The following is a 27,551-nucleotide window of genomic DNA, read 5'->3' as shown; positions in this document are numbered from 1 at the left end:
CAACAATCTCTCCTCCAGCTATGTCTACTTAAATGTACATATCACTAATGATTAAATCACCATAGGTTCTCTCAGAAAAGTTTTTCTTAAATAGATTTTATTTTTTTTATCTTTCCTTATCAAAAAAAAAAATCCATCACAGCTCTATCCCTTTGTAAGATTGGGAATGGACAGAATCTGGTGACAGTCCTGCATGCTTAGAAAATTCTGTAAATTTTTTTTCATGAGTATCTCTTCTTTATTACAATTTTCATACACACCTAATGCTAATACAAGATATTCAAGTTCCACGCCAGTGTATGAATGAGATTTCACTGATGTATGTTTCAATCAAACAAACCCACTAAGTGAGGCTTAGAGATACATACATAAAAATGTATACATATACATGTGGTGTATACTCACATATATTATCTTCCTAAATGTATGTGTGTTTACACACACAAGCATTCTTGAAGCTTCTTAAAGCATTACTTTGTTTAATAAATGATGATTTTTTAATAAGCATAAAACATTAGTCTTCACCTTGTAGGGAAAAATGATGAAAAAGATATAATTGCTAATTTTCAAGTACCAGTAGTATAGTATAGTATAGGGAGAAATTAAGCACGTGAACTAGAGAAACTAATATCCATAAGATTAAAAGAACTAAACTTAACAGAGAACTATTGTGTGTTTCACCAAAGGATTTGTCTCTTCACAGATACATCCAATTCTGGTTTCTCTTAAGACAGTTTGTTAATGAACTTTAATTTAAATAAGTTTTAAGATCAAAGCCACCTCCATTTTCAGTAATGCAACTGTTTGATAAAATGATGATCATGTGTGTAAAGGGTTTGTGATAATAGTATTTTATAAGATTGGAATATTTTACCAGTGAATTGATAGAACATTGGGTAATGTGTTCACTTCCCTATGAGAGTTATGAAATATGTAAGTAGTAACATCCCAGTTCTCCTTCTGGAACTCAACTCACAAAATGGTTTAATCATTTCAAGAAAGTTTTATGTTTTATTCAGTGCAAATAAGAAATTGTACATTGAAAGTATTTTAAAATCATGTGGGGAATATTCATAATGACATTTTCACTAAGAAAAGTTTAGGGCATCTTGACAAAGCTAGGGTGCTACAGCCTTAGGCAGCAGCACTGGGGACAAGACATCATTTTAGATGCAACTCTGGTTTTCCTACAAGCTTTTTGAGAGAGTATTATAACTGCCCTTGGTGTCCATTCCAGAGTGCATGATGTCCTGAAGTGCTAGAAAGAGGCTTGACAAGGTGTGCCTCTCTGTTCATGTCCTGTAGACGGCCAATCTAGTAAGAACAGAAGTGGCTACAGTCCCTTTACAGTTTGCCACATTGTTCTAGGTTCTCTTCTTTTTAAACTCTCCTTGGAAACTGTAAGGGTAAGTACATCTGTTAAAATAAATTAAAATTTAGGCCTCTCCTACAGAATCTCTAAACAGTCCGGCCTCATAAGGGAGTTTAACATAACTTCATTTGTAAACACAGGTGAAGCTTCACTTGAACTATTTCTTCTAAATGTCTACATTAAAGAAAAATGAAACTCAAAGCTAACCACTAAGAAACCACCAACCAACTTTTAGAACTAGGGATACTACAGAAGAACGGAACAAATTAAGGCAGCTGTATAACTATGACCAATCAAGTATTTTCTTTCTTTACTTCGGTGTTCATTCTTCAAGAGCTTCCCCCTTTGAAGTCCCTCTGTGGAATCCCCAAAACACTTCTAAGCATCTTGAATTGTGAATTGTTATTTTTTCAAATAAACATTTTAAATTTTATTGTGCCTCAATTTACCTCTTAACACAACAGAAAATAATTGAGCAAGCCACAGGCTGACCCATGAGAGCCATTTCATCATGGCAACTGTGAGCAAGAAACACAGGTATTTATCTCTGCATCACTACCCACAGCAAAGGCAGGTTGACTTCATTCAAACTCCAACTCAGCCACTTTGCTGAGATGGGAATAGTAATGCCTAACTCACAAAATTTATGAAAAGTTTAAATAAATCTTGCCATTTCTCTCCCTCTTTCACATACATGCACAGATGTAGAAAGCATATAATAAGAACTCAATAAAGTGGAAGAAATTATGGAATTTTTTTTGATTAATAACTTACAGCTTAGCATGCTTCTCTGTTTTGCAAGAGATGCATCGCTGGATGGTTGATTGATTAACTCCATAGATTCCGAGCCATGTAAAAGTTCCTCCCACTGCTATTGTCCACAAAGTGTGCCGCCGGAGGGGATCTACATCAAAACTGTGAAACAGTGAAGAAAGTGAATCTCAATTCATTCAATGCTTAGAATTATTAGTTGATGAGGCCATTCAATTAAATCTTTATAATGCCTTAAAAAGTAGCATTGGACATACTCAACTATATGAAGTCGGGATCCATTGCTTGCTTGCTCTAATACATTTTGTAATCCACCATTGTGAGCCGATCCTTGAATGAGAACTGTTAAGAAGCCCACAATCATGACAATCATCTGAAACGCATCTGTCCACACCACTGCTTTTAATCCTCCCTAAAATGAACAGAATGATGTAAAGTTTTAACAGCAAGGTCTGTAAAGCTCCCCACTCCAGACAGTTTCCCTACTAATGCAATCATTTCATTTGTTCAATAACAGTTGCTGAGTATCTTTTATGTGTCAAATTTTTTGTTAAACATGAGAATGAGCTGTAAGTGAAAAATATACTAACCACTAAGAAACCACCAACCAACTTTTAGAACTAGGGACACTACAGAAGAACGCAACAAATTTAAGCAGCCGTATAACTATGTTTCTTCCTTAATTTCATTGAGCTCAAAATCTAATGGAAGAAGTAGATGTCTGATAGTAATATGACAACTTAAAATTATGGAACATACAATTAAGAACAGGTTACTATTGGAGCATACAGCAGGAAGTCTTAACCAGTTCTTTCAGAGTGATAGACAAGCTAAATTCTGAAGAATAAGTAAAAATTTGTCAGGCACAGAAGACCAAGAGGGGATCAAACCAACATGTATAAAGAAAGAAGAAACATTGGTCCTCAAGGAAATGAAAGAAAACTTGGATATACACAATCAAGCTGTGGAGAGCCTAAAGGGGGAACCTCTGAATTCTCTCAAGGTCAAGCAGATAGATATTGATAAGTACACTTAAATAATTCACAATTGCCAGGAAATATCATTAAAAAGAGATTGATAAGAGGGTTTTTTGGTAATATTTCCATTGGTGGTTGTGTGGATAATGAATTGTAAGACTACAGAAGACAAGGTGTCAGGAGAGCAGCTCAGAGTTTATTCCTGAAGTCCATACCCAAGATGGTCAACAGTTTCAAGTAGGGTAAGGGTATGGATTTGAAGAATATTCAAGAAATAGCTTATGATTCCTTAAATACAGGCAATTAGATAAGCATGGGAATTAAGAATAATCTCTTGGTATGACTTGTATAACTTGGACTCTTTTTTTGTTTGTTTTTATGAAACTAGTGGCAGTGAAAACACTTTGGGAAATGGAGATAGTCAAATACTGAGAAAGAAAAACCTAGAAAGGAATGTTGGATTCTATATATCCATGAAGGAAGGAATTTTAAGAGCTACAGGATGATCCAGTAGGAAGGTGAAAAAAATTAGAGTTTAAGGAAGGCAAATTTAGTAGTAAAATTTGTATAGAATAATTATGCAAGATGTCAGAGCAGTGGTTATGAAGCCTCGTTTCCCTCTAGAATCACCAGAGGGATTTAAAAGGGTTTCTGAATTAATTGAGGTCTGTATTAGGGGTTTGTCCTCAATGTCTTTTGAAACTCCCTAATGGATTTTAATGTAGAATTTTAGCTGATAACCTGAGGATAAGAAGAAAGGAGGAAAAAGAGACTGTTGCATTTAGTGTTCCATGTATAGAAGTCCTTAAGAATCCCACCATACAGAATGCATAGAATCCCACGATAGTGAAGATGGGGTGAGCTAATAGGGAAAAATTAAATGAAGCAATATATTTTAAAAAGTGGGTTTTTTTTAAATGAAAAGCTCTAGGTAAATGAAGGATGTGATATTTTTAACACTGAAAAGTAGAATTATCATCCCCAGTTACTCCTCCAGAGTGTCAAGAACTTCTGTGAAAAGATGACATGCTTTATCTTTAACTTGAGAAGAAAAAAAAAACATTTTTGATGATGATTTTCCCATCATTCCTTTTGTAATTAAAAATAAAATTTGATTAAAAAAAACAAAAAAAATCCCTGATAAAGGCATGTATTAGTCTAATATATTATCTAAATCATGTTTTGAGAAACAATAAAATTTTTACCTCCTCCCTCCTAGATAGTTCTATCTTGATTTCCTTTAAAGATGTTCTGCTTTCCAATCTCAAATGTCAATTTTAGATTTTAGTCACATGAAGACCCAATACCCAAGGCTTCAGTATTCAGAGATTATTTGGCATTGGTTATGCAAAAATTTGCACAAACTTGAGCATTAGCTACACATGCAAAAAACCAAACTCCTTTATCAAGTAGTTGTTGAGTCAGATTACAGTCACCATGAAGTTTTCTGTGACTCCTGTATACAGCAAGTCTCTGTCTCTTCCCTGGGGACTCCTCTCTCTCATCAAACTTTGTTGATTTGAATCTAATGTCCACCTCACTAAATGGCAAACCTCTGGATGGTAGGAATCACTTATTTTTAAAATACTTCCCTCTGGTTATTTTCCACATGGATCATCCACTAGAGGATCACAATAAAGAGCTCACAGTAAGAACGCAGGTATTAGATAAATAGGCCCCATGCTGGTGAGACACAGAAGCCTCTAGCATGGCTAGAGAGGAGAGATGGCACAGAGGTGCGGTGAGGCAAACTGAGATGGGCAGATTGGATTCACTTCATGAAATATTTTCAACTCTAGGTTAACAAGCTTTTCTTTATGCTGAAAACAATAGGAAGCAAGAAGAGAATTAGGCTACTGAAGTGGCATAAAGAAATACATGTCTGAGGAAGATTCATCTGACAGAGGCAAACAAAGAATGGAGACATGAAGCCAGTTAGGAGGTAGTAAATTTAATTCATTTTATTCATTAAAACACTCAGACTCTTTTTTAATATTGTACTATAAGGGGTCTCAACTTTTTCTGTGCCTGTTTTTCTCTTTCCTGCACATGCTTAGATCAATTGTTTTTATTTAAATTCCATTTTTTTTTCATTTTGATTGTTTTCTTTAAAGAGGTTCCCTTGAAATTTTCCCATACATTTTAAATTTAAGAGTGAAAAACTTAATGCCATAAACCCCAACAATTCAAATGGTATAAACCTATAAACTTGGTTATTCGCTTCCTGATTTAGATGCTACTGTTGGACAATTTGGGACTTGTTCTTTTGCTTAATCCCAAAATTATATAAAAGCAAGTGACCGATTATTATTCATATATTTATATCATAAATAATATATACCATTTAATATTGTAAGGAAATACAATATTAAATAACAACTGACTAGAATTACTAAATATTTACTTCAGGTATCCTATATCCAAAATGTTTGCAACCAGAAACGTTTCAGATTTCAGTGTTTTTTAGATTTAGGAATATTTGTATGGAATTTTTCAGCTGAATACCCTTAACCTGAGAAATCCAAAATTTGAAATACAAGCTCCAAAATCCAAAATTGTTTGAAGATAATGTCTACACTCACAAAGTTTCACATTTTAAAACATTTTGGATTTTGGAATTAGGGAGTTCTTCCTGTATTTTATTTCTTGATCATGACTTTTTCCACTTAAAACTGGAACAAACTTAAACTTAAAGCTGTTAGTGACAAATTCTCTTGGTTCTTGACATTCAATTCTTGAAAGACAGTTTTATTGAAAATACAACTATAGTTGACAATTATTTGTCCTCATGTGTTTGAAAATACTATTCCAGTATCTCTGGCATCTACTGTGGCTGCTGGCTCTTGCTCAAGTCTTTTTTTTTTTCATACCTACTATTCTATAATTTCACTAATACATGCAGATCTTTCTTTTTTCTTTTTATTCCTTAAGTTCGTACTTTTCATTAATTCTATGGATTTTTTTCTTTTAACAGTTCTGAAAATTTTTTGAGTTACAATTTTTTGAGATCTCCTTCATTCTTTCTGTATTATTCTGAGACTTTAATTACACATAAATTAGATGTTCACATTTATCTTTTATATGACCCCATTTCTCTTTCATTTTTGCATCTCTTTGTCTTTCTGAAATATTCTGTCATTTCTTCAGATATATCTTCTGGTAAAGAAATTGTATAACTTTTCAAATGTATCTGCTTTTATCATAATTGGTATATTGTTGATTATTGCTGATGCTTGCTTGGCTTTGAAATTGTATTCTTTCTTTATTTAAGTTCTTTTGGAAAATCTATTCTTTATTCAGTATCTTGCAATGCCAATGTATGCTAATCCTGACAGGCTAAATCTCATCTGTTGTTTTGCTAATATTCACTCATAGTATCTTGCTATACTATAGTGTTAATGTGATAGGAAAAAAATGATGAAGATAAAACTTTAAATGTGTAGAAATTGTGGAATTTTCAAGTATGAAAAAGAGAAACAAGGGCAGTTTAAATTGTATATTATCATATATTTGTTACAAAATATACGTGTTGTAAGCATATTCTACTCTATGATAATGTATCAACAATTTTACTTTTCTTTGTAAAGGAGGAAGGAGAATCCCTCTATCTGGGAACCACCACCATATTCTTAATTGGTTACATTTAGCCAGAAAATGGTATGATGAGTCAGAAGAATAAAACCTCCAGTTGCAGGGGATGGGCAAATAATAAGTGCTCAATGACCCTTTGTTAAAATCAACTAATTGTAATAATTGTACGAACATGCTATCAATACCAGCCAGATTCCTTGATTAAAAAATAAGCATGTGTAAAGACAAATGTTAAATATAATCTAAGTTATCTATAAATGAGGGACAAAATAACTGTGGAATCCTCATGTTTTTAAAATACTAACTATCCTTGCTCACTCATGCATGTATTTTGCTGCTTCTCAACTGACAGACAGTGAACAATAAAATGCTACCTATGATTTATGAAAACTGTTAAGGAGAAAACTATTCTTAGAAGTTGCACAGGCTCACCTAGGCTCTGTCCTCTGATCAAGGAGGTATGTCTTTTATTAGATCAACTTTCATTAGGAATAACATACTTGAGTGAACTCAGACTTCAAATTTGCCTAATGTCTGATTTAAAAGAAGAAGAAGAAGAAGAAGAAGGAGGAGGAGGAGGAGGAGGAGGAGGAGGAGGAGGAGGAGGAGGAGGAGGAGGAGGAGAAGAGAAACAGCACCTTCCTCAGGAAACTAAATTTTAAAACTTAAAATTGCTGTTTAATTTGGGAATATCAATTACAGCTGTAATTTGAAGTCCTGCTGCTGGAAATTTGCCCTTATTCCAAATTAGGAGGAGTGTTTAATATTTTTCCAACTAGATACATACCAGGGTACAGTAGAATGTGCAAACAATTCCTGTTGCAAACACAGAGCCCCAGAGATCAAACCCAGTCACTATGAAAGGAGAAAAAAACATTAAAAGAAATTTCTCTGAGCTAAGTAAAAGAGAAAATTTTATGAGGAAAAAGTCACAGTAGTTTTTGCAGTGTTTTTTTTGTGGACAAAAATAAATCAAATTCATTTTCTCTCATTGAATTTTCTCAGCTCTGATAAAGATTATTTTTATTACATTTTTATATCTTAAACCAATCCATAAAATTCATGTACTATTTAATTTTTTTTCTCCTAAGATTCCTTAATTTCCATCTTTGGTTCAAGTGATTTATGTCTTTTGTTTTGTCTTAATGAAATTTGAATAATCTAAAACCACCTAGGCATCCATGAGGAATTAAAATTTCTCAGTATAAACACATAGCCCAACTAATTAGAATATTAAGGATTTTCTGTTGAAAGTGGCAATATCATTGCAAAAAAAAATCACTCTTGCTTCTAAGATTCTATTTTCTTGAAAGTATCAACTATTCATCACAGTATGACTATTACAGGCAACTTTCATTCTTGTGCTCAGATTGTGTACTTTATGAAGTCACTGAAACATGACCACATATAGAGGACCTTACTTAGCAGTTGTACACATATAACCCCCAGAATACCATCATTTCTATGATTAAAAAACAAAATGAAAAACCCAAACGATGACAATGATTGAACTAGGTGTTTAGAACTACCCAGTTTTGCAAGGCAAAGTCCAATAACTAATTGTTTGCATTATTTTCTATGTCAAATCAGCTTTTAGAGCTTTATGGAGTGACTACTATAGTAATTCAGAGCATCTTAAACAGAGTGATATTCTTCTAACAGGGTATTTTATATACATTTGTTCAAGTTGAGAATTCAGGCATAAAAGTAGTAGACTATGTCCATGGGAACATAAAAGACTCACCTTGATTGAGTGCCAGGGCAGGAGCATATACCACCACACCTGTGTAGAGAATCTGGTAGAGAACAAGAAGGAGGTGAGTAGCAGTGGGGAGAGCCATGGAGGGAAAACTGCCCAGAAGCTCTTTATTGACCTTCCTCCAACGTGCTCACCAAACATTCCCTTCTCATCCACTTTCATGTTGAAGTAATTTAACACTGTAACTAATTTGTAGAAGGGATGTAATCATGAGATGGGAGAAGAGGGGTGGATTTTCAAGATGACTGCTCATTTTGAGATGTCATCGTTATATTTGGTGTATTTTTAAAGAATACAAAAACACAGACTTCGAGTTCAGCTTTTGATTCAACTTCCCTCTGCCCACTCCCCTCATGTGCCCATCACAAAGGGTTCTCTGCCGACTTCATGAGAAACTTTACTAAAGAACAGAAGTACATTTCAGCAGTTTGCTAAAATATGGACTTTAGAGTGGAGATTAGGGAGGTGGGGGAATGTGAGAGGAAAAAACTCTAAGGAAGACTGAAACAGGGGGACCGGTATGTAATGAACACCATCGAATTCACAGACTTGAACTGTGATTGCTACACTGCTGTAATGGGTTCAGTTCACATCTTATTTTAAATGGACTTCCACCATTTGGAGATGGCATCTGAAGGTTTCGACAGCAAATATGCGTAGGCAGTTCAAGAGGCATCGTTTTCTTCTTATTCTCTTGCTTAAATCCATCTGGCATCAGTGGGAACTCTAATTATGAAGGAAGGTTATCTTGTAGAAAAGAGCACTTGGTTAATGGGAGGAAATTCACTACTGTGTCCAGGCTAAGCTTGGGGAGCATGAAGACGCCCCAGAGCCTGGCGGGTGGGAAAGGAGTGCAGGGGAGGAATTAGGTATTTTGGTTAGGAAAATTGTTTTAAAGTGACCTTAAAACAACAACTACAACAACAACAACAACAACAAAACAAAACAAAAACAGGCATTTCTGGTTCAGCTCAATTAACCATTAAAAAAAAAAAGAAGAAGAAGAAAAGAATTGGCTATCAGATGTTTTATATTTAATGCTTGTACAGGTTAAATAATAGTAAAATATACTTGTAGCAATTTTTTCCCTTTTGTGACTTATATACTTGTTCTTATTATTAGTCCATATGTATGGATTTTAGCAATGTGAATGGCTCTCAAGGTAATCACATTTCTTATAAATGCTATCTTTGGAAGAAAGTAGTGACTTCTTAGTATTGTTTGACCTTTAGTTGAGTTACTTGGCCCATTAAAACAAACAAACAAATAAACAAAAAAAACACCGGTAAATGTATCTTGGAACCCCTGGTTCCCACTTCAGCCACTGTCCCTTACCGTCTGCACAATGTAGATGACAGTTGCTGCATAGCGAACCACTTTGTTGAATCGTAGTTGTAGATACTAGAGGGGACAGAGACAGAGAGAGACAAGAGCAGTTAAGGAGGTCCTTGTTTGACTTGGTATTCCTCAGAGTTTAGTGCTTTAGACTTACAGTGTGATTTATAGTAGGTATTTCTGGATAAAACATAGATTGTTAAAAGTCAAACATATAATAAAACCCAATTCATGCTCATGCTTCTCGTGATGGCCGGAGAAGATAAGTTGGTTGCTTGAATAAAACACAGGCCTTCTGACTTTCTGCCCAGGTATTTTCCTACTACAGTTTCTCTTTATGTCCCTAAGTTCCATATTTATCTCAGTATTTTATTCTTTTCTGGATTACTGCTGTAACCCTCTGGTTGATCTCCCAATACCAAGACTAGTCCATGCTTTTTGTCACCTCATATCTGCCACCATCATTATTAAACAATGTGCTCACCTGGGCACTTTTTTTTTCCTCAAAAACTTTAGTGATTTTTGACAAAAAAAAAATTTCCACATCTCAAGATTGATATTCCATCCCCTCTTTTGTCTGACTCAAACCTACCTTGCTTATGGCATACCACCTTTCGTTTGTGAAGGCAGAATTTTCAATGTAAGAGTCTTTCCCTTCAAATTTCAAATTTGTCTCCAAGTTCTTCATCATTTCTCAAGAAAAACGGTTCAATGGCTATTCTTATTCTTCTTAGACCCTCTGTTCTGAGTTCCTACAGCACATATGCTGAACCATTTTCATGGTTACCAGTCTCTGGTAATTTGGTGCTGGATTTACTTATTTAAAAGTTGTCAGTGGATTAGTTACCTATTGGTACTGCAGCAGATTAACACCAATTTGGAAGCTTAAAGCAATAGAAATGTATTCTCTTGTATTACTGAAGCCCAGAAATCCAAAGTCCATTCACTGAGCCAAAATCAAGGTGCTGGCGGGTTGTGCTTCCTCAGGAGTCTCTAGGAAGAATCTGTTTCCTGTCTCTGAACCTTGTGGTCATCCTAAATTTCCATTCTAGTACTCTAATCTCTGCCTCTGTAGTCACTATGCCTTAGCTTCAGTCAAATTTCTCTCTGTCTTACATAAAGGTACATGTGATTGTATTTCTATTTATGGTATACTTGGGTAATGTAAGATATTAATTTAATCACATTTGTGAAGAACCACTTCTTCCCTTTTTTGGACCATCTGAGATATTACAGGTTTGGGGTATTAAGGATACACATGCATGTGCATGCACCCCCCACCCCCCACACTCTTGGGGGCAGTGATTCTTTTTTAACCAAATTTACTCATGCTGACGTATGTACATAGTGTTCTAGTTTACTCATTTTTATCTTCGTAATTTGTATGCTGATTCATTTAATATATACTTGTTTTCTGCTTTCCACATTGCATTCATATGTACAACAAGAAACAAATAAGATAGAGTTTACATCCTAGAAGACCTTACAGATTAGATAAGGCAATTATTAACAAATAGTAATAAAAATAAAATTGCACCTTTAATAGTATTCAAGGAAGAGCTACAAGAAGCTGTGAACCCACTCAACAGCAAGGTGTGAGTCACTGCTGGAGGTCAGAGAAGGTTTTTATGAGTATGTGTTCTAGATGATGTGAGTATATATCTTCCAATGCATATAGATAAGCAAAATAAATTTTAAAAGTAGCAAATGACTTGAGGATTCAGTTTCTTCATTATTGTTTTGCTTTTAGTATGTTGTCTTCTCTGAATTTAAGGAAAAACATTTTTATTAAATCATGGATTAACTAATGATTTATCCTTTTCCTAGAAAGGATATATAATGTTCCATGGCTTAAAATGGACCTTTCTTTGAAACAAGAAACTCTCGATAGAACTGTGACTCAGTTTCACACTAGCTCACACTTCAAAATTTACTCGTCCAGATGTCCAAATTCTCAGGTATAGAACCACTTTATTTTCAGGCCACTCTTTCCAGATGGTACAAGGAGACTGGGACTCGGAGTCTAGTCTGTGATTGTGAGACTTAGGAAACTGTATGTAAAGAAATATTCTTGCAGAGGTAGGGAAAGTCAATGAGGAGGCAAAAAACTCAAATATCACAGGATGGAAAACTTTTGTGATAATGACAGCTTGGGTTCAGACTGCATGCCTTTCAGAAAATAAGCTTACTACACTAAACCATGGGCTTCCCTTCCCAAGAGAGACACTTCAGAGAAGACAATGGCATAGTGTGTGACCAAGCCAAGGACAGGGCTAAGAATGCAGTGGGATCTTAGGACCATAGTCATCAGTGTGGGTGCAACAGGTACAGCTTATCGGCACTCAGTGTCCCAGTACATGTCAATGGCATCTAAATGCACCTGTTATTGTCTGTTGAAGGCTTTCTATCAGCCTTTGCTCCAGGAAGGTCAGAAGTGCATGGGGGTGTCATCATTGGCATTCAGCCAATGACTAAAGGGAGGTGGAGAGAAAATGCACTGGCTTTTGCCTTTCCAAAATGGTAACTCAGACACATTCTGTCCTGTCTTTCAGAGATCCCCAGTGAGACTGAATCCCAACAGATCACAGTTGGATTTGCTCAAATCCACACCTTGCACAAAAACACACCTTGTAAGGGTTTCCTCTCCTTCCAAAATTACTTTGCCACTTGCCTGCCAGTGCTTACTGGAATCAGTAATGATCCAAATGACTTCCATTCACACCTTATGTCAGGATCTGCCTTTGGGGAAATGCAAACTTAAGACAGTGATATTTATCTATACAATATAAAGCAAACTCTTTAATCACACAATGAACCCAGGATAGTCTTCTGGAGGATGAGACCAAATATAACACAAAGAAGCTGTCTCAGCCATGTTTCTCTAGAGCATCAGGCCCCTGGCCAACTCAGTACCTGAGTGAAGTCACAAAGACTGCCCACGTGAGCCAGCAGAAGAATCTTACTATTGTATGGGGCCCAGCTGAGGTAGGCAAAATGGTTTATCCCTGGAATTATGAAAAAATAAAACTGTTGTTTTTAAAAGTTGATTTTGGGATTGATATACTGCATGACAGTAGATAAATGATATAAAAATTAGTAACAAAGCAGGAAGATGTAACAAAAGCCAAAAAGTACATTATCTATTTTGGGAACTGGGTGGTTCCTAAGGCCTGGGAAAGCTTTCCTGGAAAATGGGAAAGCTGGGAGGAGCCTGCTGTAGGATCTGGAAGTCAATGGATTTTATATTTCAGTTTAGTTTTGGTCCATTCAGTAACACTAGAGAGGTGGTATTTGCAAAAGGGTATGTGCAAAAAGAAGTAGATCAGAAGTCAGAGTCCTTGAATTCTAGTTTCATATTTGCTGATATTTCATTCTGTAATTTAAGCTTCTGTTTTCTCATCTGCAAAGCAGAAGAGACTTTTCAACTGCCTTATTCTATATCTGAAAGAATGTATTCAATGAACGTGGCACACACCTTACTCTGAGCTACTTTGGAGGCTGAGGCAGGAGGATAGCAAGTTTGAGGAGAACCTCATCAACTTTGTGATGTCCTTTCAAAAAAAAAAAATTTCAGATGTAGCTTAGTGGTACTATGCAGTTGGATTCAATCCCAAGCACAAGCACACACACAAACACACACACACACACACACAAAAAAAAAAGACAGTAAAAGATGTATTTTTCCTTTCAATGTATTTGTTCATACTATTAATAGTTGTCTTTGGTGGTATATAAGTATTAGTAGAGTAAAAAGAAAAAAAACAAAAGTTCAACAGCAAAATTGCATACTTCATGCCTGGTTTTTAAAGTATCAAGGGACATTTATTATCATCACAGTGATTGTTTTAGAATCCCAAATATGATCCTGCTGTATTCCATCTCAACAAGCAGCAACTTCACTTTTTCATGTTGATTTAAGTCCACATAACATAAACCAACATTTACTGCTTTCTCTCACTCTCATTTTCAATTCATGAAAGAATCCTGGTATATATACTCCCAATATAAAAACATATCCATTTGCATTATCTCTTATATAAACACAATATTAATATTTTCTCGTGGGCAGATTATGGAAACAGATTCTTAGTCCCATCTTCTACCATAGTCAAAACCTTCCAAAGTATTCTCAACATCCAGCTAGAGTAAAAATCTTAAAATATAAATTACATCATGTCATTCCTCTAACCAAATATTATAATGACCCATCTCACCAATAGTAAACGTTCATCTTTACAATGACCTAAAAGGCCTCATGATATGGGTTCACATCCTATCAGAACCTAAATACAACAAATATTTTAATACCATCTACTATGCTGAAATAATATTCAATGATAATATTATTTTAGACATTTGATTTATCAAAATACAAATATTGTCAGAATAATATCACAAAATATAATTTAGTGGAGAACCAAAAAAATTATGTAATGAATAAGTGCTCAGAAACCAGTATACAAGAAGACAGTAAAGTCATAGTTTCTGCATAATGAAAAACTTTGTTCAGAAACTAAAAAGTAGTTCAGAAGCCATCAAGGCTAAGAAGTTCAAGAAAAATGAAAAAACAGATACTAACTTATAAACTAGTGTTCAGGGTAAATAGCAGGCTATATAATTTTAGTATATAAAAAAGATGGAGTTAACCTTGACTGAAATAGAGATAACACGAGGAGACTAATTATAAACTATCCAAGTAGAGATAATGAAAATGTATGATATTGCAAATGAGCTAAACTTAATTTATCCCATGGGGTGGGAATAAGTCCTTATGCTCTTTATTGGACAGGGTGGTGGGAAAGGAGCACACATGGCATCTCTTAGTCTTGAACTCCCACTGCATGTCAAAGCATTTAATCAGTTGGCTATTGCCATGCAACACCCACCAAAACCTGATGTGCTGAAAATCTAAAGAATTATTATTTATCACAACTGAGACAAACTGGTGTTCCTCTACCCATTTCACCAGGTTTCTTATGTGGCTGCAATTAGCTGGATGATCAACTGTGCCAGAGGGTCTAAGATGGCTTCACTCAGGTCTGGCAGTTGTGTCATGCACAGCCTGGTGTTGGCTGTCAGCTAGCAAGTCTCAGTTCTCCTTTGTGTGGCCACCTGAGTTACAGAGGCTAGACCAGTTATGTCACTCTTCTTACATAGCAAAATCAGGGCAACATTCCAAGAGGGCAAAATCACTTACTTTCTTACTTAAATGCCCTATTAACATGGAAATTTTATTTGATAGTAGCCCTCTATGAATTACATTCTCCACCCAAACTGGCATTCTTTCTCTTGTCATTTCATTTCTCTCTATTGCTATGGTAAGCAAAGTAGCACAATGATTAAGTATGTGATCTCTAAAGTTAGCTTATCTGGGTTTGAAAAACTCCCACTTGATAGCTGTGTGACATTGAGCAAATTACTTGGCTCCATGTGCCTCAGTTTTCTAGTCTATTAAATAGGACTTATGATAACAGTACGTATCTAAAAAGACTGTTTCAAGGCTAAGTTGAGACATAAAATACTTAGAGCAATGCTTAGCACTTTATCATGTAAATCTGCATTATGCTGTCTTAGGCATTTGTTGACAACCTTTGCTATAAAGTAAACATCATAAGGATAATTTGATTCTTTGCTATATTCCCAGGGCCTAAAGAAGTGCAGAGAACATAGCAGATATTCAATGGTATTTATTCAACAAATAGAAAGTCATAAAAATTATATTCCAAATGTGGGTAGACTTTTATTATTTAAAAAGGTGTGTGTGTGTGTGTGTGTGTGTGTGTGTGTGTGTGTGTGTGTGTGTGAGAGTTAGTTACTGGGGACTGAACTCAGGGCTTCAAGCATTCCGGGCAAGCTTCTACCACTAAACTACATCTCCATCTGAAAAGCGTCTTCACATTTAACTAAACCTTCATGAAAGATGGGAATTATTATATTCCATGTGGAAAATGGAATTGAGAAATGCTGAGTAACTTGCACACAAAGTGATCTTATTGGTAAAGAAAAATTGAACTTATATTTTCAGGCCCCAAGTTTTCTCTATTTCTCTCCTTAGCTGTTAAGTAGGCAGTTATTTTAATGCATAGCATTGCTTTAAAAAAATTAGCAATGTCTTTGTGAGTCAAATCTTGAAAGTTGAATGTAAATGCTTAGCACATAGTTATATTTTCAGAAGTATATTAATAAGCAAGGGAAATGTGTACATTCCTAGTACTAATCATAAATTTAGTTATTTTCTCTTGAATCTACACTCCAGGTTTTAGCTATTGAATGAACCAAATTTGAGTACCTTCTTTGGGAAGAAGAGGAAGTTAATGTTGACCAATTTGGAATATGATCATCTATGGAATCATAGGTTTTAAGACCTTCTAGAAAGTGTTTATTTGCTGATTGCATCCAGAAGTCAAGAGAATCATTTTATACACATTTAGTTTGCAAAATTGTTAAAGATAGGTCCTTTAGGGGCTGGGGATGTGGCTCAAGTGGTGGTGCGCTTGCCTGGCATGCGTGTGGCCCGGGTTTGACCCTCAGTGCCACATACAAACAAAGATGTTGTGTCCGCCGAAAACTAAAAAATAAATGTTAAAAAAAATTCTCTCTCTCTCTCTAAAAAAAAAAAGATAGGTCCTTTATAAATCTTCTGCTGTAACTTAGTAGGGTGTGATATTGGATAATGGAAATAAATACCTTCTTCATAAAAACTTATTTGAGATCACAATTAAATTTTAGACATACAAATTCAATTTTGAACACAATGTTTTCATTGAGAATGCTTGCAAAACTCAAACTCCACTGTCTCATTTCCTCTCATTAAAATAATTCCCATATTTTTATTATTTAGAAATTTCTTCCAATTAAAATATTTGCTGATTTTTCAAAGTATTACCATTTCCTAAATAAATCTTGGGCCTTAGAAATAATAAGTATTAAAGTGCTCAGTTTACTGTCTGATGGGAATACCACTACAGAGGGATATAGACAATAGGTTCTCAGTAGACTTTGTGTACTATTAAATCATGACTAACTTATTTATTGGTATCTCCATTTTCTCAGCTGGAAAATTATAATACTTGTGGCATACATTTTGCTTATTTTTTCAAGATAATTATGCTAATAATAATAATACAAATAAGAACAACTCTGTTTTCTTAAGAACCTCCCACAATCTAGACAATGCATCAGGTATTCACATACAGGTGGTAATTTTATCATCCAAACAGCCCTGAAGGAGCCACACATCATCATTTCTATTCTACAAAGGTGAAAACAGGTATAGGTGTAGCCATAACTTAGGCTTTTCTCCAATACAATTTAATGTCTTTTTCATAATGTGTAATTGCTTTGAAAAAAAATCAGTGAGTGTTCTTCAACTACTGATCTTTGTTGCAAAGATGATGTGTATTAACAGAGGGGAAAACAGGATAAAAAATTCATTCAAGTGGAGAGAAATTACTTGAGCTCAAACAGAGAAGGGTGCAGTTCTCTTACCTCGTAAGTGCTAGTGATGCCAGATCTGTAGAACACAGGGAGAAAGAGCTCTGATGTAAAAATGATGACAAATGTATATGAGATAAAGAAAAGAATGAAGGATGCCCCAAAGCGGTAGACCTCGGAAGGTGTCCCCAAGACAGTGACAGCTGACATGAAACTGGCCGTCAGAGATAAGGCTACAGGGCCAAAGCTCATTTGCCTTCCCCCTACCAGGAACTCCCGAGATGTTGCCTTTTTTCTCTCCTTAATGGCAAAGAATATTCCGATTCCACAGGAAACGACAAAGAGGGCTGAAAATACAACATAATCCCAAACACTGAAGCTCTTTGCCTCCATGCTGGGAAGTATGATGCTGGAACGTTGCTTTCAACCAGGTCTTAGCAAGAAGATGTTTCCAAAAGCAAAGTTCTGTACAGCAGATGTTTTCCTGAGAAGAAGGATAGTGATTCCCTGAAGATGAGTACCACAGGTACTATGCTGATCTTCAGACACCAAGTCGAACTCAAGGCAGATTTCAAAAGTTAACTGCCAAGAACTGGCCGTGGAATTGGTACCAAAAGATAAGAATTTGAAATCTGACCCTAGCCAAGAGCTGTCTGCTCCTCTCCTGAAGCATATGCCACAGAGAAGGAATTCAGATGTGTTCTGAAATTAATAACCACTGGGGGTGGAATGGACTTGCCAGATAACGTGATCTTTTTATCTCTGAGGTTTTTTTTTTTTAACTTAAGGTTAAACATTACTGGGAATCATGGAAGTGATAAAAGTTGACCATCTCAGCGTTTTTAATTAGTGAGATGGAATCTGCAAAACACAAGCACAGTGCTCAGTAGTGTCTCTTTCCTGATTAAGAGGGTGGAGATGCTTACCTGCAATTGCCTGAGGCAGTGGGTATGAAGGGTAAGGAGCAAAGAACTGGGAACCCAGAGACCTTTGCTCAAGTCCTGACTCAATCACAAGTGAATTATTTTTGGCAAATCATTTAACTTTTCTGGTCTTTACCCAGAGCATTGGGATAAGACCTTAAAAGGTTATTAGGACTCTTGAGTCTCAAACTGTCTGCCTTTCTTTGTCCAGATGTTTAAAATGAGAGATAATAAATTTATCTCATGAGCTATGATTTGTGATTACGGTGGAGCACTCCTGAGCACTGTATTCTCTTGATTCTAGGACTCAAAATACGGATCTTACAATAATTGATTATTTATGACCTCCACTTTGTCTCCTTCTCGCCTCCATTTTGACTGTTTTACCAAATTTGTTCCCATTGGCCAAGTTAGAGTTAGGACAAGACAAATGGGAAAAGAATGGGGGAAATCCGGTTATAGATTCCTGATTTTGCTCTTCTTAAATTCAGTGTTGATTGCTCAGGAACACATCCAGCAAGTCTTTTGGGACTATTTCTCTATTCTGTTCACACTTCCACCCAACCTCAATAATTCTCTCTATCTCTGCAAACCTGTCTAGGATACAAGATCTAGTTCTCAGTCTCCTCAGTCTGTTGTATCCTTTCCTGTCCCTCAACCTCACTTCCCAAATCAGCTTTTCTTAGTACTCACTTTGAATTCAGGTTGAACTCCTCAATCATCCACATTTATTTTAAGCAGTCTCTAAGTGTGTGTTTGTAGGAGTCTATCACACGTTACAAATGATCATTTCCTTAGAGACAGAGGCAAAGTTCTAGTCCACATGCCCAGTAAATAGCAGTCATAGAAAGTAACCAAAAACAAAAATGTAGAAAATTAAAATATCAGTAACACTCAAAGTCAGAAACACTTCCAAACACAGGAAACTTTAACCCTTCCTTCCTTCCTTCCTTCCTTCCTTTCTTCCTTCCTTCCTTCCTTCCTTCCTTCCTTCCTTCCTTCCTTCCTTCCTTTCTTCCTTCCTTCCTTCCTTCCTTCCTTCCTTCCTTCCTTTTTTTCTTGGTACCGGGAGTTGAATCCAGGGATACTAAATCACTGAGCCACATCCCTCATCTTTTGTACAGTTTATTTTGAGACAGGGTCTCACTAAGTTGCTTAGGGCCTCAATAAATTGCTAAGGCTGACCTCAAACTTGTGACCCTCCTGCCTTAGCTTCCCAAGTCATTGGGATTATAGACATGTGCCACCATGCCCAGCTGATTTTTCTTCTGACATCTAGATAACCAAATAGGTCTTAGATTATTTGTATAGTCTGGATACCACCTTCACTTCCTAATTTGTCCCACAGATTTGCATTAGGTCTGAGAAAGTTCTACAGTCTGAACCATGCTTTCAGTCACAAATGAAAATGAAGATTTCTGAAGCGCTCTGTGTCCTGTTATTTAACTGTGTCCTGTTATTTCTTCTCTACATTTATGGAATTAATGTAATCTGTGCTAATGGGAAACTAGCTTTTTACTATATTTACCTTAATCTAAGCTTTTAATAATTTTTATCACGAGTTCAGCATATCACATTTTACTACATTTCATTTTATTGGCAGATATTGTGTCTTTTACAACTTGAAGGTTTGTGGTCACTGCCATCAAGTGAGTTTACTGACATGACACCATTTTTTCTAATAGTGTGTCCTTACTTGGGGTTTTTGTGTCATATTTTGAAAACTGTCACATTATCTCAAACTTCATTGTTTTTACTGTGGCTATTGAGGTAATCTGTGATCTAGGATCTTTGCTATCCCTCTTGTAATTGTGGTGACATAAACTATGTTTATATAAGACCATGAATGTGATAAATGTGGTTAGGTGTTCCGACTCTTCTAGCAACTGGCCATTTCTTCCTCTCACTCTTCCTCCCCATAGGCCCCCTATTCCTTGAGACACAACAATATTAAAATTAAGCCAATTTGGGCTGGGGATGTGGCTCAAACGGTAGGGCGCTCGTCTGGCATGCGTGCTGCCCGGGTTCGATCCTCAGCACCACATACAAACAACGTTGTTGTGTCCGCCAATAACTAAAAAATAAATATTAAAAAAATTCTCTCTCTCTCCCTCTATCACTCTCTCTTTAAAAAAAAAATTAAGCCAATTAATACCCCACAATGGCTTATAAGTGTTCAAGTGAAAGAAACAGTCACACCTCTCTTTGCTTTAAATCAAAAGCTAGAAATGATTAAGCTGAGGGAAAGGGGAATGTCAAGAAACAAGAGAAGCCAGAACTGAGACTTCTTGTGCAAGTTAGCCAAGCAAGTCTTGGATGCAAATGGAAAGTTATTGAAGGAAATTAGAAGTGCAACTCCAGTGAATGTTATAAATAAAAACAGACTTACTGCTGATGTGGAGAAAGTGTTAGTGGTCTGGATAAAAGATCAAACCAGTCACAATATTCCCATAACCCAAAGCCTAATTCAGAACAAGATTCTCTTCAATCCTATGAAGTCTGGGAGAGGGGCTACAAAAGAAATATCTGAAGTTTGTAGAAGTTGGTCATGATATTTAAAGAAAGAAACTGTCTCCATAACAAGGTAATGCAGTAAGTGCTGATGAAAAAGTTGCAGCAAATTATCTAGAAGATCAGCTACTCTCTTTGGTAAAAGTGGCCACACTGAGCAACCGACCTTAAGTGTGGACAATACAGGCTTTTATTAGAAGAAGCCATCTAAGACTTTGATAGCTAGAGAAAAGTCAGTGCCTAGCTTTAAAGCTTCCAAGACTGGCTGCCCCTCTTGTTAGGGGTTATTATAACTGATAACTTTAATTTGAAGCCAATGCTCATTTAGCATTCTAAAAACTCTTTGGAATCTTAAGATTATACTAAATACACTCTGTGCTCTGTAAATGAAACAACAATGCTTTGCCGACAAAGGTTTTTTGGGTTTTTTTAACAAAATGATTTCCTGAATGCATTAAGTTCACTATTAAGACCTACCACTCAGAAAAGATTCCTTTCAAAACATTACTGCTTGTTGACAATGTATCTGGTCACCCTAGAGGTCTGGTGATATACAAGTTTAATGTGGTTTTTATTCCTGTTAGCACAACATGCATTCTGCAGTATGCGTATCAAAGAATGATTTTAACTTACAAATCTTATCATTCTGAAATAAACTTCCTAAGGCTATAACTGTCACAGATTGTTAATTATCTAATGGATCTGAGCAAAGAAAGTCAAAAACCTTTTGGAGAAGACTCACCATTCCAGATGGCCATAACATTCATAATTCCTAGGAGGAGGTCAAAATAGCAACTTTAAGAGGAATCTGGCCCTTAGTACAAAGGAAAAAAAAAAGAGGAATTTGGAAAGTTCCTTTAAACCCATATGGATGATTTTAATGAGGGTGGGTGCAGGGTTCAAGACATTAGTAGAGAAAGAGCTAGAATCTGAAGTGAAGCCTGGGGATGTGATTTAAGAATCATTGCAATCTAATGAAAAAAAATCTAAATGCATGAGGAATTTAGTTTCTTAAAATGGAATTCATAGTGTTGACGATGCTGTGCATTTGAAATGACAACAAAGGTTAAAGGGTTTATAATAATACTAAATAAATATAGTTGCTAAATTGGTGGCAGCAGTGAAGAGGATAGATTATAGCTTCAAAAGATGTTCTATTAATGTTAAAATATGATCAAACATCATTGAATGCTTGACGGAAATCTTCCAAGAACAGAAGATAATATATGTTCATTGACTTGCTTGTTGTCTTATCTTAAGAAATGTCTCAGGCACCACCACCCTGATCAGTGGCCATCAACATCCATGACAGAGCCTCCACAGTCAAAAGATCATGACTCCTTGAGGCTCAGATGATCATTATCAATTTTTATCAAAAAAGTATTTTTAATCAAGGTATGTATACTTTTAGATATAAAGCTATTATACAAGTTATAGACTATAATATTATATACACATAACTTTTATATGCACCGAAGAACTAAAAAATTTTGTGTGGCTCACTTTGCTTTATATTAGTTTTATTATCATGGTCTGGAACTAAAGCCACAAAATCTCTGAGATTTTATTATGATTATATAACAAGTTTTTCTTGTAGTGGTCTCAGCAGAAAATCCAACCCTATCTGGCTTCCAGAGACATGGGTTACTTTATGTTTAATATTAACCCCACATGAGTGTTAATATTCAATCCACAAGCCATGTAAACAACTTGTAAGCACTATCATTACATCAATGAGGTTCCAAGATTAAATGTTAGAAGCTTGTAGCTGAAGAGCCAATGAGTGCTGCTACTTTTAATTGAATTTCATGCAGAAACAGTACTACCTACATGACTCCAGTTAGTCTTGAATTTCAAAACAGTGGGAAGCAGAGTCAGAGAAATGAAGAATGCATCATGCTTCTCATAGAAAACAATGTCTTGCTTTCAACATTTTGCTGAGTACAAAGCACATAAATTTATTAGTCTAATTTGTAACTATTTTCCACATCTTTACCCTTTCCTCCCTATGGTAGCTGCTGGTATTCTCTAACTCTCTTCTTTACTATTAAGTCTCACTCCATGCAAGTCTTTTGCATAGCATCAACTTATTAATAATTTCAGGGGAAAACAAAAAAAAAACAGTAAATTAAATGGCTGCATCAGTTAGAGGGTATGTCCTTATTTCAGAAATGTTAACATAGGAAAAAAGAGTAAAGAAATGTGCCTCTTTGACCTGAAGAAACCCCACTATCTTCTATACCTTCTTATAGGTACCCTCAATCCCTACATTCATGCTTTATGCCTTCCATGTAATGCTTAGACCCCTGTTAGGATATGGACACCATCATTTGTTACAGAAATACCCTTCCAATACAAGGTGTTGCCATCCAATCACTCACCTGCCTAATAAATTAAATTTATAGTTATTAATCTCCATAATCTCTAAAATGTAAAATAGTTCTCCAATCAGCATCAAGCAAATTGAAGCAGGAAAGAAAACAAGAGATTATAAGGATATTGAATGCTACCAAAGAGAGGAAAGGTAAAGAACTGGAGAAATGGGACATTCAAAAGAAAAAAGAAGTGCCATTGTTTCAGTTTTGTAAAGTTTGGACTGTTCATACCATGTTTATCTTGGCCTAGAATAAAAGGGAAGAGAACACACATGGATAGGCCTCATCATTTTGACCGTGCACTTTCCCCATTTGCTCTTTTTCTTTCTCTGTTCAAAAGTCAACAGCAGAGGGAATTGTGTTGTAGAATATAACTGTTCTTTTGTTGTGATCTGAAACAAGAAAATGGAACTGTGCCTCAGAAATATTAAGCTACTCTAGTAATTTTTACATAATGACATTTTTACATACTGTCAAAGGATGTGGTCAAGGGTGACTCAAAGGGCTTGCCACATGTCAACTGCTTACTAAAATAGGAAAAACTGCCCTCTCCATACAACTCTTTCAGTGAGCATGCCTATACATAGGAGGCAAACTAATGATAGCAAGCTACAGTTGGTGAAATGATTGTTTTTACTCAAATTGTACATTATACAAGAATTATTAAAAAAACAAAGTATTTCTTTTTATTCAAAGTGACTAAAAATGATGATACAAGTAGTATCCTTTTAGCTCCATTTCACTTTCTGTAGTTTCAGTAATAGGTGATCAAGCTCTTCCAAAACTGCTAAGTGAAAAACTTCAGAAACAAACAATTCACAAGTTTTAAATTACACATTTTGAGTAGCATGATGAAATCTTATAGCATCCTGATCTCTCTGGCTCAGGAAGTGAACCATCTTTTTGTTCAGGGTATCCATACTGAATAGGTTACCCAACTGTTCTAGTCAGACTTTTCATTGCTGTGACCAAATGCCTTAACAAGAACAAATTTAGAGGAGGTAAAATTTATTTGGTGGTTTGTGGTTTCAGAGGTCTCAGTCAATCAATAGCCAGTTCCATTGCTTATGGCCCTAGATGTGGCAGAACATCAAGGTAGAAGATTGAGGTGGAGGAAAACTTCTCAGAACATGTCCACCAGGAAGGAGAAAAAGGGGTTGTGGTGGAGGAAAGAGCGTGAGAGAGAGAAAGGAGGGGGAAAACAGGGGGAAGAGAGCTCCTTTCACAATGGACAAAATATAAACCCCCAAAGCATGCCTCCTTCAGTGACCAACCTCCTCTAGCCACACCCTACACGCCTACAGTTATCAGCCAGTTAATCCATTCACCTGGATTAATACACTGATTAGGTTTAAGTTCTTATGCCCAATCATTTTACCTCTAAAATTTCTTTCAATGCCTCACACATGAGCTTTTGGGGGATTCCTCATATCTAAACCTTAACACCAACCACCCATTAGTTACTTAGTAACCCTGTCCAATATCAGATCAACTATCATTATGTTCAGTAACCACTAAGAGTGTTGATGGTGGCAATTTTATTACAGTATAGTATTATAATTACTCTTTTCATTAGTTATTCTTTTTCATAGTTATTCCTGTTAATCTTTCACTATACCTGTTATATAAATTAAATTTTATCATTGATACATATGTATAGGGAAGTACCATTCTTAGTTTCAGGCATCTACTGGGGATCTTGGAACATCTGCTGCAGATAAGGACAGATAACTCTATATCAGTGTAATAACTAAATAATTCAACTAATGTAAGCAACTAAATCACCTTTAAAGACTTTATTTAACTATCACCTTCCTTGGTGGACCTAATTAAATTGTAAAAAATCACACTCAAAATATCCTTTCACTATCTTATTTTTTTCCATAAAATATTCCCCTCTTCTAACATACTGTATTATATTTTAAATGTTAGCATCCCTTCACTGAAATGAATATTCCTAAAGGGTTTTATCTGTTTTATTTTTTGATGCACTTAGTACCTACAAGTTCTTGTCCCATGGTGGACACTCACTTATTAAATTATATGGATTCTAGGGAATCCTTCCATGTTTGTCATCTCTATTTAATCTTGTTTCTCTAGAAGAAAAACTAGTATATTCTTCCAAGTTTTTTTGTTCTTTGATATATATATATATATATATATGTAGATAGATAGATAGATACAGATATAGATATGTGTGTGTGTGTGTGTGTGTGTGTATCAGTTGTTGATGTACCTTTATTTTTTTCATTTATTTATGTGTGGTGCTAAGAATTGAACCCAGTGCTTCACCCATGCTAGGAAAGCCCATACTACTGAGCCCCAGCCCCAGCCCCCAAAGCTTGTTTTTAAAGGTTGAAATATTTATCTATTCACACATATTTCCATGTAAATAAAACCTGAAATGTATATTCCATCCTGGAAGATTCCCAGATGCCTTGTGACTCATTGTGACTTCAGTTGAACATTTGTCCATTCATACTTAGCAAATATAAAAACAGATGTTAACTCAAACCTTTATTAAAGAGGCATATTTCAGATTCCACTTATTAAGACCAATAGAGGACATTATTTAATATTAAAACAGACTAATGGCAGCACAATTCTACAGTAAGTAAGCAGAGCCATTTAAACAGTAGGACAGCTGAGATTGAGGATCAAGGTCCTTTGCTAATATCCTCTAAGATCCTGACACCCCTGTTATCAAACACGAAAGCATGAAACCATCAGCAAGATCCACTATGGGTTTCATTTGCTAAATAAACTCAAAGGAAAGAATTTCCTGTTGGGTTAAGACTTAAAGCCATTAAAATAGGACTCTTGAATAGACCTCAAAAAGGGAAGAAATCTGCTATGTTTTTTTGCTATGTTTTGTGTGTGTGTGTGTGTGTTTATCATATGTTATTTTGACCCTTACATTACTATAAAAATATATAGTCAAAGTAAGTCAAAGCAAAACAAACAAACAAACAAAAAGCTGGAGGCATCACAATGCCTGACACAGCTACAGTGTTTAAAAAAAAATACTGCATAGCACTGGAATAAAAACAGAGACATACACCAGTGGTACAGAATAGAAGACATAGAGAGAAACTCAAACATCTACAGTCATCTGATCTTTGATAAAGTTGCCAAAAACATACATTGGAAAAAAAATTTTCAAAAAATGGTGCTGGGGAAACTGGTTATCTAGTTATGTAGAAAAAAATGAAACTAGACCCTTCTCTTTCACCCTGCACAAAAAAATTTCAAAATGGATCAAATATCTAGGAATCAAATCAAAACTATGCAACTCCTAGAATAAAAGAGAAAGTCAATTCTTTAACATATAAACACAGGCAATTACTTTCTCAATGGGATCTCAGGAAATTATGTCGAGTTAAAAAACAGGATGATATCAAATTAAGAAGTTTCTGCACAGCAAAGAAAATAATTAGGAATGTGAAGAGAGAACCTACAGACTGAGAGAAAATCTTTGCTAGCTACTATTCTGACAAAATTAATATCTAGAATACATAAAGAACTCAAGAAACTTTACACCAAAAAAATCAAATAACCCAGTTAATAAATGGGCCAATGAATTAAAAGAGATGCTTCACAAAAGAAGTAATACAAATGGCCAACAAATACATGAAAAAAAGATGTTCAGCATAATTAGCAATTAGGGAAATGCAAATTAAAATTACACTGAGATTTCATCTCATACCAGTCAGAATGGCAGTCAGCAAGAATACAAATAATAAATGCTGGAGAGTAGTTAAAGATAAAAGAATGCTTTTACATTGTTGGATGGGACTGTAAATTAGTAGAATCACTATGGAAATCAGTATTGAGATTCCTTGAAAGACTGGGCTTGGAATCCAGCAATACCCCTCCTTGATATTTATACTGAATAATTAAAATTATCATACTATATTGATTCATACACACCCATGCTTATAGCAGCACAATTCACAACAGCAAAACTATGCAACCTGCCTAGCAATTGATCAATGGATGAATGGATAAAGAAATTTTGGGATATATACACAATGGAGTTATTGAGATATATGGAAAAATAAAATCATGGCATTTTCAGAAAAATGAATGAAACTAGAAAACATCAGGTTAAGCAAAATAAGTCAAACTCAGAAGATCAAGGGACATATGCTTTTTCCCTTATGCAGAAGCTACATAGGGAAAAGGAAAAGAAAGGTGGAGGCGGATCTTATGGATACCAAAGGGAAGCCAGTAGGGGAAAAGGAACAAGGGGTGGGAGGTGACGAGGGAGCAGAACATGCTTGGGAGTGATATTGGCCAAATTATACTGTTAAATTGTGTGTATGTATGAATATGTAACAAAAATTCCCATCATTATCTACAAGTATAATTTATCAATTAAAAAAGAAAAAAAGTGGTTAAGTGCTTTCTCCAAGATTAAGGTCAAGGTCAGAAGAATGCTAAATGTTTAGTATAGAATCAAGTCTAAGTTTTTGTAACTCAAAAATCTATACTTTTTGCATT

At 35.4% G+C, this 27,551-nt stretch overlaps 1 protein-coding gene across 1 annotated transcript in view; it reads right to left on the bottom strand.

Moving 5' to 3' along the window:
- The window catches only part of Slc5a12 (solute carrier family 5 member 12), a 53,393-nt gene extending 35,420 nt beyond the window's left edge, over positions 1 to 17,973 (bottom strand). The window contains exons 1-6 of the mRNA XM_005328057.5: positions 17,294 to 17,973; positions 9,806 to 9,871; positions 8,456 to 8,507; positions 7,499 to 7,566; positions 2,401 to 2,555; positions 2,147 to 2,287 (exon numbers count right to left, since the gene is read on the bottom strand). Of these exons, the coding sequence (XP_005328114.1) occupies positions 2,147 to 2,287; positions 2,401 to 2,555; positions 7,499 to 7,566; positions 8,456 to 8,507; positions 9,806 to 9,871; positions 17,294 to 17,632 (821 nt within the window). The 5' untranslated portion in view covers positions 17,633 to 17,973. The remainder of the gene's footprint in view (positions 1 to 2,146; positions 2,288 to 2,400; positions 2,556 to 7,498; positions 7,567 to 8,455; positions 8,508 to 9,805; positions 9,872 to 17,293) is intronic.
- Positions 17,974 to 27,551: the final 9,578 nt, after the last annotated feature.

The sequence above is a fragment of the Ictidomys tridecemlineatus genome, chromosome 4, assembly GCF_052094955.1.
Source record: "Ictidomys tridecemlineatus isolate mIctTri1 chromosome 4, mIctTri1.hap1, whole genome shotgun sequence".
Taxonomy (NCBI): Eukaryota; Metazoa; Chordata; class Mammalia; order Rodentia; family Sciuridae; genus Ictidomys; species Ictidomys tridecemlineatus.
The sequence above is the reverse complement of the archived record's forward strand: the minus strand, read 5'-3'. Positions and strand labels throughout refer to the sequence as shown.